This window comes from Bombina bombina, chromosome 1 (assembly GCF_027579735.1).
Source record: "Bombina bombina isolate aBomBom1 chromosome 1, aBomBom1.pri, whole genome shotgun sequence".
Lineage (NCBI taxonomy): Eukaryota > Metazoa > Chordata > Amphibia > Anura > Bombinatoridae > Bombina > Bombina bombina.
In genome coordinates, this window is record NC_069499.1 from 432129324 (window position 1) to 432142493 (window position 13170).

Below are 13170 nucleotides of genomic sequence, written 5' to 3' on the forward strand. Positions count from 1 at the left end.
AGAAGTAAATTGAAAAGTTGTTTACAATTGAATGCTCTCTCTGAATCAAGAAAGAAAATGTTTGACTTTCATGTTCCTTTAAAGGGACACTGAACCCAAATTTTTTCTTTCGTGATTTAGATAGAGCATGAAATTTTAAGCAACTTTCTAATTTACTCCTATTATCAAATTTTCTTTATTCTCTTGGTATCTTTATTTGAAATGCAAGAATGTAAGTTTAGAGGCCGGACCATTTTTGGTGAACAACCTGGGTTGTCCTTACTGATTGTTGGATAAATTCATCCACCAATAAAAAAGTGCTGTCCAGAGTTCTGAACTAAGAAAAAAGCTTAGATGCCTTCTTTTTCAAATAAAGATAGCAAAAGAACGAAGAAAAAATGATAATAGGAGTAAATTAGAAAGTTGCTTAAAATTGCATGTTTTATCTGAATCACAAAAGAAAAAATTTGGGTTCAGTGTCCCTTTAAGTCTGGAAATGTTCAATTTCTAAGAACTGAGTGCATATGACAGACTTTACAAGCCTAGGCCTGCAACATATTGATACAATTATAATAACTGCTAAACAATGTGTCCTCTTCAGTAATTGGCTTCTCCAGTAAGGCAAGTGGCGGGTGAAGTTAAAAACAACTGCAACAAACAAGGTGATAATGCATTTCAAACAATGTCAAACTCAGCCAGTATGTTAGTTTATTGCAAGACTTCAAGATATTGACATTACAAGATGTTTACAGTTCCTTTAATACTGCTTTGCAATTTATTAGCTGGATACAGATTTGCAGTTGTAATGTTGTAAACAGTAGAGCTGTTGGAGACACAGTAAAACATTTCATTACCATGACTACATTCCTGTGGATACAAAATAGCCATGACAAAGCCCACTGGCATTATGATCAGGCCAAGCAAGAGTATAATACACGGCATTGCATTGTTTTTGTGATACCAATGGTCTTCTGACAGCTTCAGATAGCAAGCTGTAGGGATGATAAATACCAGAGGAGTAGCACTCACAATACCCTGTAGGAATAGAAGGATTTCCTTAGTTAATATTTCATGAAATCTTTTCTATAATATCACTAAAATTGCAATACATGTTCCACTTAAGAAAAGGTTTGCAAATAATATACAATCTCTATGTTTAAATTGTCACAGTTGTGTAGAATGATATTATGGTATTCATGAAATTACTCATCTCAACAACTAACTAACAGGTGTGCAAGGAGGTAAGATTGCAACCAAGACTGTGATAGAAAGTGATAAAAAAAGGAGATCTGATTTACTTGTAAGCTCAACCCATGTTGATAGGCTGTGGTTGTGTCAAACAACACAACCAGATACTTAAAAGGACAATCTACACCAGAATTTTTATTGTTTAAAAAGATAGATAATCCCTTTATTACCCATTCCCCAGTTTTGCACAACCAACACAGTTATATTAATATACGTTTTACCTCTGTGATTACCTTGTATCTAAGCCTCAGACTGCCCCCTTATCTCAGTGCTTTTGACAGACATGCAGTTTAGCCTATCAGTGCAGACTCCTAAATAACTCCATGGGAGTGAGCACTGCTTCAGTATGTCACAGTACATGTTGGCATTCATGGTTCCCTCAAAGAACTGTAGCTCCCCAGTGCCGGCAGCACTCATGCAGAACAGACCATGACACTCCCACCACCATGCTTGACTGTAGGCAAGACACACTTGTCTTTGTACTCCTAACCTGGTTGCCGCCACACATGCTTGACACCATCTGAACCAAATAAATTTATCTTGGTCTCTTCGGACCACAGGACATGGTTCCAGTAATCCATGCTTGTCTTCAGCAAACTGTTTGCGGGACAACAGCCATGCAGACCAATTTGATGCAGTGTGCGGCGTATGGTCTGAGCACTGACAGGCTGACCTTCCATCCCTTCAACCTCTGCAGCAATGCTAGCAGCACGCATACGTCTATTTCCCAAAGACAACCTCTGGATATGATGCTGAGCACGTGCACTCAACTTCTTTGGTCGACCATGGCAAGGCCTGTTCTGAGTGGAACCTGTCCTGTGAAACTGCTGTATGGTCTTGCCCACCGTGCTGCAGCTCAGTTTCAGGGTCTTGGCAATCTTCTTATAGCCTATGCCATCTTTATGTAGAGCAACAATTCTTTTTTTCAGATCCTCAGAGAGTTCTTTGCCATGAGGTGTCAAGTTGAACTTCCAGCGACCAGTATGAGAGTGTGTGAGAGCAATAACACCAAATTTAACACGCCTGCTCCCCATTCACTAACGAGTGACATGACACCGGGGAGGGAAAATGGTTAATTGGGCCCAATTTAGAGATTTCCACTTAGGGGTGTACTCACTTTTGTTTAGACATTAATGGATGTGTGTTGAGTTATTTTGAGGGGACAGCAAATTGACACTGTTATACAGGCTGTACACTGACTACTTTACATTGTAGCAAAGTGTCATTTCTTCAGTGTTGTCAAAAGATATAAAATATTTACAGACATGTGAGGGGTGTACTCACTTTTGTGAGATACTGTATATGTTTATTTATGTGTACATATATATTAATGTATTTATATGTGTATTGTGTATATTTGTATTTACAGGAATTTATACACTTATAAAACATTAATATGTATGTACACACATATAGACATATATATAAGTGCATTATAGCCCTTTGCCATTAAGTAGATGAAAACATGATAACTAGGGTTGTCACCCAGCCGGTATTTTACCGGCACAGCCGGTAATCGGCGATAAGGAGCCGGTGCCGGCATTAGTTAAATACCGCCAATGCAAAGGCTGTTTTTTCCCCCAAGATTTTTATTGAATCGCAGCATAGGGAACATTGTGCCCACCAAGCCAGGCTTTCAACAGGAAATGTGATTATTTCTCTTAGGTAGTCAGGAGGGCAGCCTATGAGCCTAGTGAGGGGGTCCTGTTCGGTAGAGCGGCTTTACTTAGGGGCTATGGGTATCCTTCTGATAGGCAGGACTGCTGCTCTCAGCACAAACTGGCTTCGGTAAGTCTTTGCTTGCACTTTACTGGCCACTGACAGACGGGCTGCACTTTACTCATACCTGCCTGTGTACTACACATGGGCTGGCACATGCTGCTCAGGCTTATTAAAGATATTTAATGTACTAGCATCAGAACAGTTAGCGCTTATTTTAGTAAGTATATACTTTATCATAAAAATACCTGACTGCTAAAAATATTTAAACAGACAAACAATAAAGCAGTTCTAATGAGCCATATATTGTTTAAATTACTTACTTGCATACTTTACTAAATAGTAAAGGGCATTGACTCTACATAGTGATCAAACTACAAATGAATACACAGTAGTGTTTTATAATGAGCTTAGAAATTAATGTGGGTAGTGGATATTACTGTGTATTCTAGGAACTTAATGTTCTTTGGAAATTAATTTGAAAAGATCTTGAGTAAAAATAAAATAAAAAAAAAAGTTGTTTCAGACATCCATATAATAATGAAAGTGTGTTTTATAACGTATAAATTATATGTATGTATAAACCTTTATTATTTGTGTGTAGATGTGTTAACTCGTGCATATATTTCACAATAAATGTCAGCTATTGTTAAGGTGCAAATTACCATGCTCATATGTGATTACATTATTGACTTTTCACCAGACACAACATGACTATTAATATCTTGTCAGGCTGGAACCTTTGGATATTGCTTAAAAAACCTAGGTGTGTGGGATATGCGTTATTGCCCTATAAGTCTCCTTATGTCAGAACAGTGTGCATGAGTCACTGGTGTATATCTATTGAGTATTATATACTATACAGGGAGGGGGGTCGTGTTTACAAAGTATAATACCATATACTACAGGTTGGAAGTGAGGTATCTTTTGTGACTCCACCCTTTTTTGGCTCCACCCTCACCCACGGATGGTATTTTTTTGATGAAAGGGTGGCAACCCTAATGATAACACATATTTATGCTATATTTATATTTAATAAAGATTTTAATTATGTATTTCACATTAGCTAATGTGAATTTGCTATGTTGTTTGTACAATGAGTGTTAGTTATTTTTCTTCTCCATTGACTTCTATGGGGAATACGAAAATGCGATGGAGTTTGCACGACATTGGCTGTTAGTTTTCCCCCCACTTTCTTTTCTCTATTGAATTCTATGAGGGAATAAATGCACACACATGCAGAAAATTAAGTTATTTTTTTCACGCTATTCGTGTTACCGCTAGTGCAAAATAAGTTTTTTTGAAACTTGTAATACAAATGCAAATCAACTAGCGCAAAAAGCTTAACACAAGCAGGCCTGATAAAACAGTGTTTTGACACATTGAGAAACACGTTGCATTAAGCTAAGGTGGGCAGCTAGCATATCCCACCTTTGGATTCCATTATTGTTTTATATATTTTATCATTTTTTAAATAAATTTGTTTTTATTATCAGTATCATCTTTGGAACCTTATTCAATTAGCCTTGTACATACCAATCACTCCCAATGGGAGTCCTTTGTTACAGAGACTGCTATTCTTCTGTTGCTGCAGTTCATTATCAGGGTCCTGTGTTCCTGTGTTTCAGAGCTTTGCCTTATCGAGGTGACTAGTAAGCTGGGTTGCTGCCAACTACCCAGCTTGTTCCTAATAGCACTGTCTGAGTGCTCCTCCCAAATGTGAGTACCCTGAGTAGGGGATTTATTACAAATACTATATTATATTACTGGCATACACAGGCAGCCGCGCCCCTTTTGTTTTATTTGCCTATCCAGATTTTGGGATCCTATGTTCTGGTTATCCAAGTCTGAACAGTGAGCTGGGTTGCTGCAAAATATCCAGCCTGCATTCAATAGCATTGTCTGAGTGCTCCTCACAAATGTGAGTACCCTGATTAGTGTCATATCTGGGTCATTTCCATTGTGTTATTGGTACACACATGCGCCTCTCTTGTTCCTTATATCCCTCTACAAAGTAATGAAGATCACTAGAAAGGGAACCGTTGTTGGGGAGAGAGCATATAGTACCTTACAAGTGCCTCTATTTTTATATGCGTGTTTTTTTATGTTAGAGTTATAAGTATTTTGGCACAATCTCGCCACCTTTTAGTTTGCAAGAAAAAACAGTGAGAACTGCAGAGGGAACATGTTTACAGAACACCACAAACCTCGTGTTCAGCCCACTTGCAGAGACAAGGAAATTTATTTTACAATAAGGAAAATAATACTCTTTAGTATTTCTATTATAAATATAAATTTCTCAGCATTTTTGCTTATGCAATGTAGTTATATTACGATTTCTACTGTGAATCTTAAATTGTTTCTTTTCTGCACAATTTCCAAACAAATTAAAATTTTTCTACAAAATACAATTTTTGCAGAACAATTTTATTAGGATTTTTAATGTGATTGATCAATACAATTTGTACTGCATAATTTTATGTGAATGAGTCATTTGTACGTTTTATACATTTTTAAAATGATGATATCTTGTGAGTCCTCTTGTAATTTATGCACTACCTTCACATAATTAAAAGCAGACACACTCTTCTTAAGGTAAAAACTGCCTTTATAGAATAAGAACAGGGGCTTCATTATACTGGGAATCTTACAAGCACAGAGAGATTTACAGAATCGGCCCCCAGTATGTTGTTTTTACAGGTCACCTTGTGCTGCTTAATCCTAGAATTGTGTAATTAGGTAATACTCACACCTATGGCATACAATTCTCCACGGAGATACAGTTTCAGTCTTTCCTTATAATTCTAAATTCTGATTTATATTAAAGGGACAGTAAACACCTAAATATTTCGATATAGTTTAGTATAGGTTTAGTTATGCATTGTAAGCAAATTTGCAGTATAATTTTATTTATTTTGCCTCCTTTCCATGTATTTGAAAAGAATACATTTTATACAAAAAAATATGACTATGGCTATTCTTGTTGTCTGCAGACTCAAGCTTGAATTGGCTCCTCCAAATAAGGCAAGTGGTGAGTGAAGTTTGACTATTGAAAAAAATGCAGCAAACAATATGTTCCTTTGTTTTAAAACTGTTTACACTTGGCAGATAAGTTAGTTTATAACAAGACGTGTTATAACTACAAGGGCCTCCATTACATATGCAGCGTCGCCCGCAAAATCACCTGCCGCCAGATTTTACGTGATTTTGATATTACATATACGGTGTAGCATACAAGTTACCCGCGTATATTTCACCCGTCGCCCGCAATTATTACTCCCATAGGCTAACATAGAACCGCATCGCAAATCTGTATCCAATATCTAGTACAAGGACTTACGTGGCAAAAATGGAGAAATCTTACTCCATTTTTACCTCGCCATAAAAGGCAGCCGTAGCAAGCCTTGCGCTGAGTATGGGAGCACCGTAACTCTCTAAAATGCCTGCAAAAATCAACTAACACCTAACGCATGCACAATGTCTATCTACCTGTCAACCGGAATCCCCCACTGCAATAACTAATAAAGTGTATTAACCCCTATATCCACCATCAAACCCACACCGCAAGTAATAACTAAATTATTAACCCCTAAATCCGCCAACCCTAACATCGCAAACTACCTCTTAAAACTATTAACCCTTAATCTGCCATAGCCCACAACGCAATAAACCTATTTAAGTATTAACCCCTAAACCGCCATAGCCCACATAGCCTATTAAATGTATTAACCCCTAATCTGCCGCCCCAACGTCGCCGCCACTATAATAAATTTATTAACCCCTAAACCTAAGTCTAACCCTAGATCCTAAATAAATCTAAATAAATTTACTATTATTAACTCAATTATTCCTATTTAAAACTAAATACTTACCTATAAAATAAATCCTAAAATAGCTACAATATAATTAATAATTACATTGTAGCTATTTTAGGATTTATTTTTATTTTACAGGCAACTTTGTATTTATTTTAACTAGGTACAATAGTTATTAAATAATTATTAACTATTTAATAACTACCTAGTTAAAATAAAGACAAATTTACCTGTAAAATAAATCCTAACCTAAGTTACAATTATACCTAACACTACACTATCATTAAATAAATTAAATGAATTAACTACAAATAGCTAAAATTAAATACAATAAAATAAAATAAACTAAAGTACAAAAAAAACAAAACACTAAATTACAGAAAATAAAAAAAATTACAAGAAGTTTAAACTAATTACACCTAATCTAAGCCCCCTAATAAAATAAAAAAGCCCCCCAAAATAATAAAATTCCCTAACCTATACTAAATTACAAATAGCCCTTAAAAAGGCTTTTTGCAGGGATTTGCCCCAAAGAAATCAGCTCTTTTACCTGTAAAAAAAGAAATACAACTCCCCCAACATTAAAACCCACCACCCACACACCCAACCTTACTCTAAAACCCACCCAATCCCCCCTTAAAAAAAACGAACACTAACCCCTTGAAGATCACCCTACCTTGAGCCGTCTTCACCCAGCCGAGCAGAAGTCTTCATCCGATCCGGGCAGAAGAGGTCATCCAGCCGGGCAGAAGTCTTCATCCAAGCGGCATCTTCTATCTTCTTCCATCCGACGAGGAGCGGCTCCATCTTGAAGGCATCCGACGCGGAGCATCCTCTTTGTTTGACGTCCAACTGAAGAATGAAGGTTCCTTTAAATGAATTCATCCAAATTGGCGTCCCTTCAATTCCGATTGGCTGATAGAATTCTATCAGCCAATCGGAATTAAGGTAGGAAAAATCCTATTGCCTGATGCAATCAGCCAATCGAATTGAGCTTGCATTCTATTGGCTGATTGATCAGCCAATAGGATTTTTCCTACCTTAATTACGATTGGCTGATAGAATTCTATCAGCCAATCGGAATTGAAGGGATGCCATCTTGGATGACGTCATTTAAAGGAATCTTCATTCTTCAGTTGGACGTCGAACGAAGAGGATGCTCCGTGTCGGATGTCTTCAAGATGGAGCTGCTCATCGTCGGATGGAAGAAGATAGAAGATGCCGCTTGGATGAAGACTTCTGCCTGGCTGGAGGACCTCTTCTGCCCGGATTCGATGAAGACTTCTGCCTGGATCGGATGAAGACTTCTGCCCGGCTGGGTGAAGACGGCTCAAGGTAGGGTGATCTTCAAGGGGTTAGTGTTCGTTTTTTTTTAAGGGGGGATTGGGTGGGTTTTAGAGTAAGGTTGGGTGTGTGGGTGGTGGGTTTTAATGTTGAGGGGGTTGTATTTCTTTTTTTACAGGTAAAAGAGCTGATTACTTTGGGGCAATGCCCCGCAAAAAGCCCTTTTAAGGGCTATTTGTAATTTAGTATAGGGTAGGGAATTTTATTATTTTGGGGGGCTTTTTTATTTTATTAGGGGGCTTAGATTAGGTGTAATTAGTTTAAACTTCTTGTAATTTTTTATTTTCTGTAATTTAGTGGGGGTTTTTTGTACTTTATTTTATTTAATTGTATTTAATTTTAGCTAATTGTAGTTAATTAATTTAATTTATTTAATGATAGTGTAGTGTTAGGTGTAATTGTAACTTAGGTTAGGATTTATTTTGCAGGTAAATTTGTCTTTATTTTAACTAGGTAGCTATTAAATAGTTAATAACTATTTAATAACTATTGTACCTAGTTAAAATAAATACAAAAGTTGCCTGTAAAATAAAAATAAATCCTAAAATAGCTACAATGTAATTATTAATTATATTGTAGCTATCTTAGGGTTTATTTTATAGGTAAGTATTTAGTTTTAAATAGGAATAATTGAGTTAATAATAGTAAATTTATTTAGATTTATTTAAATAATATTTAAGTTAGTGGGGTGTTAGGGTTAGGGTTAGACTTAGGTTTAGGGGTTAATAACTTTATTATAGTGGCGGCGACGTTGGCGGCGGCAGATTAGGGATTAATACATTTAATAGGCTATGTGGGCTATGGCAGTTTAGGGGTTAATACTTGAATAGGTTAATTGCGTTATGGGCTATGGCGGTTTAGAGGTTAATAATTGAGTTATTACTTGCAGTGTGGGTTTGATGGCGGATATAGGGGTTAATAGTTTAAATAGGCATATTGCGTTGTGGGGGGTTGTCGGTCTAGGGGTTGATACATTTAATATTAGTAATGAGAGGGGGGATTGCGGATATAGGGGTTTTATGTGTCAGGCTTATTTTTGGGAGGCGTGTTAGACTTTTACGGAAGATTTTTTATTTTCTTTACTTTTCTTAGGCGCCGGCAGTTTCTAAAGTGCCGTAAGTCACTGGCGACTCCAGAAATTTGTATTTACGCTCATTTCTGGACATCACTAGTTTATCCGACTTACGGCACTTTATGAACTGCCGGTGGGGTTTATGTAATACCCCGATGTGCGAGGTGAAATTACTAGCAGCTTGCGCCGAAACCTGGTGACCGCTGCTTGATAAATCACGGCGAGCAAGTTCTTGCGAGAACTTGCTTCCATAGGGCTGCCGTAGGGGCTTGATAAATCTAGCCCTTTGTTTCTCAACCACAGTCCTCAAGTATCCCCAACAGGCCAGGTTTTCATTATAGCTGAACCAGTGCACATGTGAAATAATCAGCTTATGGGTGTGAACAGGTAAGTAACCATGGTAACTGATCAGCTAATTACTTCACCTGTGCACTGGTTCAGGTATAATAAAAAACTGGCCTGTTGGGGGTACTTGAAAACCACGGTTGAGAAACACTGCTCTAACGAATGTACTTTTATCAATATAATGGCAATTTAAAATTGTTTTATTCAGTCTACTGAGCAAAGATACAATTCTGCCTACATTTCTCATTTGACACTTAAGTGTCATTACAGGCATAAGTGCATACACTTTAGAACTCTAATTCTTGTTATCAGTAAAAAAATATGCAAGGGAATTCTTAAAATCCTTCTGTCAAATCTTTTCAATATATTACGTTCAAACAGTCAGGGTCATGAAAGGGACATGACATATTTTAGACTGTAATATAAAATGTTTAATAATGCAAAGTAATATAACTAATTTTTCTTTAATTTTAGTCTAAAAAATGAGGGCTTTCAGGTCTGAGAATTAACTGTGCACAATGTAGACTTCACAAGGCTACACTTATCATACATCTGTATTGAATTGCCTCTAGCAGAGATGATAAAATAATGAACTTAAGAGCATCTGATATTTTGCTAACAAAATGACTGCGATAGCTTTGTTGCATGTATAGCATGTTAATTCAGTACAAGACTGCAGACAAAATCTAGTCATTTCATGTTGCTTTAAGCAATTGAAAATGGAAATAGGTTTTTCTAAGATTGAAAAAAAGATATTTACTTCCCACCCAACCAAAATCTTAATTTTCAACATAGGGCTTGCGTCAATTAAGCCACAATTAGGTTTGCGAGAGGTCACAAACCAATAAATATGCTGTCGGAAGCTATTTTGTTTATTGACTGCTTCAGATGGCGCGTTATACCTCAATATCGGCAGCCAGCGTTAGTTTACCGAAAATATTATTGTGTACTATAAAAGTATTAGAAGCCGTTAAGTGTAAACTTATTACAGGTTTTCAATGAAAGCGCAAACCATTAATACACTGTCGGAGGCTGTCGATACATTGAGAAAAATTACACCCAGCTCAACTAGGTGTAAAAGAGGAAAAAGGAGCTTTTTGAGAACTATTTCCCATTGAAATTTTAAAACTTGCAAATAAATAAAGTGTTTCAATGTAGAAAAAAATTGTAATATGTAATATTTATTGTATATTTAATGCGCAAAATATTTCGCTGGAAACCTGGTACTAAATTGGAGCCGTACACTACTATTAACTGTCGGCCACTTCGGTAGCTTACGGCTTCACTTTTAACAACTCAATGGAAGCAAGCCCATAGTAGGGTAGCAACATATTATAAAAGTCAGTTCCTTCTCATTTCCACCATACCTTGCTAATCTCCTATCAGAAATATTTGTCTTTCATTTTTAAAAACATTTTTGCACGTTTTTATCAGTTCCGAACTGGCTTTAGCAGAGGTGATAAGATAATGAACTGCAAAACAAATGAGATTTTGCTAATAAAATGACAGTGACTAGCTGTATCTACCCCAGTAACAAGCCTGGATAAATAATAATAATAAAAAAAAAAAACATGCAAGTGATACAGTATATGGAGTTTTGCTGTTTAACCATTTGGCTGCTAAGCCATTTCCCACCTGGGTGCTAATATTTTATTTTATTTTTGAAATTTTTAAAAACATTTTTTTTTTACTTTTTTATTTTTTTTAGAGACCTCCAAGACTTACACTGTTGGAAAGGTTAAGCGATTACCTTTCCAACAATGGGTCTTGGGGGTCTGTAGCTGCTTAGATGCCTGAGATACAGGCTTCTAAGCAGCATGCCCCTCCTCCTATACTTAACATTGTTAAGTATAAATAAAGTTGCGCAGTGACGTCATCACGTAATTGCGCGTGACATCACCACACATCACGTGAAGCCCCGGCAATGCCTGTCACTCTACAGGCACGATCGCCGGGGTAGGAGCAGTAAGGAGACCCCAGATCTCCCTCAAGGTGGGGAGAGTGCTCATGACGGCTCTGAGCTGTCATAAGCACCAGAGTGAGAAACTCTGTGACGGCTCAGAGCCATCATTAGCACTCAAAGGATTAAAGACATTGCAAAAAAACACAGTCACCTAGATTACGAGTTTTGCGTTAGGAGTGGTGCGGTGCTAAAGAGCAGTTTAAGCTCACCGCTCACTTACAGACAGCGCTAGTATTACGGGTTTTTACAAACCCGGCATTAACCGCAGTGAGCGAAGAGCAAAATTTAGCTCCACATCTCACCTCAATACCAGCGCTGCTTACGTTAGCGGTGAGCAGGTAAAACGTGCTCGTGCACGATTTCCCCATAGGAATCAATGGGGGAGAGCCGGCAGAAAAAAACCTAACACCTGCAAAAAAGCATCGTTCAGCTCTTAACGCAACCCCATTAATTCCTATGGGGAAATACATTTTATGTCTACACCTAACACCCTAACATGAACGCTGAGTCTAAACACCACTAATCTGCCACCCCCAACATCGCCAACACCTGCATTATATTATTAACCCCTAATCTGCCGCTCCGAACACCGCCGCCACCTACTTTATAGTTATGAAAAGCTAATCTGCTGCCCCCAACATTGCCAAACCCTACATTATATTTATTAACCCCTAATCTGCCGCCACCAATGTCGCCGCAACCTAACTACATTTGTTAACCCCTAATCTGCTGTCCACAACGTCGCCACCACTATAATAAAGTTATTAACCCCTAAACCTACGTCTAACCCTAACCCCCCTAACTTAAATATAATTACAATTACCTATAAAATAAACCCTAAGATAGCTACAAAATAACTAATAGTTACATTGTAGCTAGCTTAGGATTTATTTTTATTTTATAGGCAAGTTTGTATTTATTTTAACTAGGTATGATAGTTATTAGTTATTAACTATTTAATAACTTCCTAGTTCAAATAAATACAAATTTACCTGTAAAATAAAACCTAACCTACGTTACAATTACACCTAACACTACACTATAATTAAATTAATTCCCTAAATTAACTACAATTAATTACAATTAAATAAAATTATCTAAAGTACGGAACCCCCCCCCCACTAAATTACACAAAATAATACAATAATTACAAGATTTTTAAACTAATTACACCTAATCTAATCCCCCTAACAAAATATAAAGCCCCCAAAATAAAAAAAGCCCTACCCTACACTAAATTACAAATAGCCCTTAAAAGGGCCTTTTGCGGGGCATTGCCCCAAAGTAATCAGCTCTTTTACCTGAAAAAAAAAGTACAAATACCCCCCCAACATTAAAACCCACCACCCACACAACCAACTCTACTCTAAAACCCACCCAATCCCCCCTTAAAAAAGCCTAACACTAACCCCTTGAAGATCACCCTACAGTGAGACGTCTTCACCCAACCGGGCAGAAGAGGTCCTCCAGACGGGCAGAAGTCTTCATCCAGACGGCATCTTCTATCTTCATCCATCTGGCGCAGAGCGGCTCCATCTTCAAGACATCCGACGCGGAGCATCCTTTTCATTCGATGGCCGACGACTGAATGAAGGTTCCTTTAAGTGACATCATCCAAGATGGCGTCCCTTCAATTCCGATTGGCTAATAGAATTCTATCAGCCAATTGGAATTAAGGTAGAAAA

General features: G+C 37.3%; 1 protein-coding gene across 1 annotated transcript in view; it reads right to left on the reverse strand.

Moving 5' to 3' along the window:
• Nucleotides 1–714: 714 nt before the first annotated feature.
• The window catches only part of SLC38A11 (solute carrier family 38 member 11), a 285424-nt gene continuing 272968 nt past the window's right edge, over nucleotides 715–13170 (reverse strand). The window contains exon 12 of the mRNA XM_053712811.1: nucleotides 715–1014. Within this exon, the coding sequence (XP_053568786.1) occupies nucleotides 715–1014 (300 nt within the window). The remainder of the gene's footprint in view (nucleotides 1015–13170) is intronic.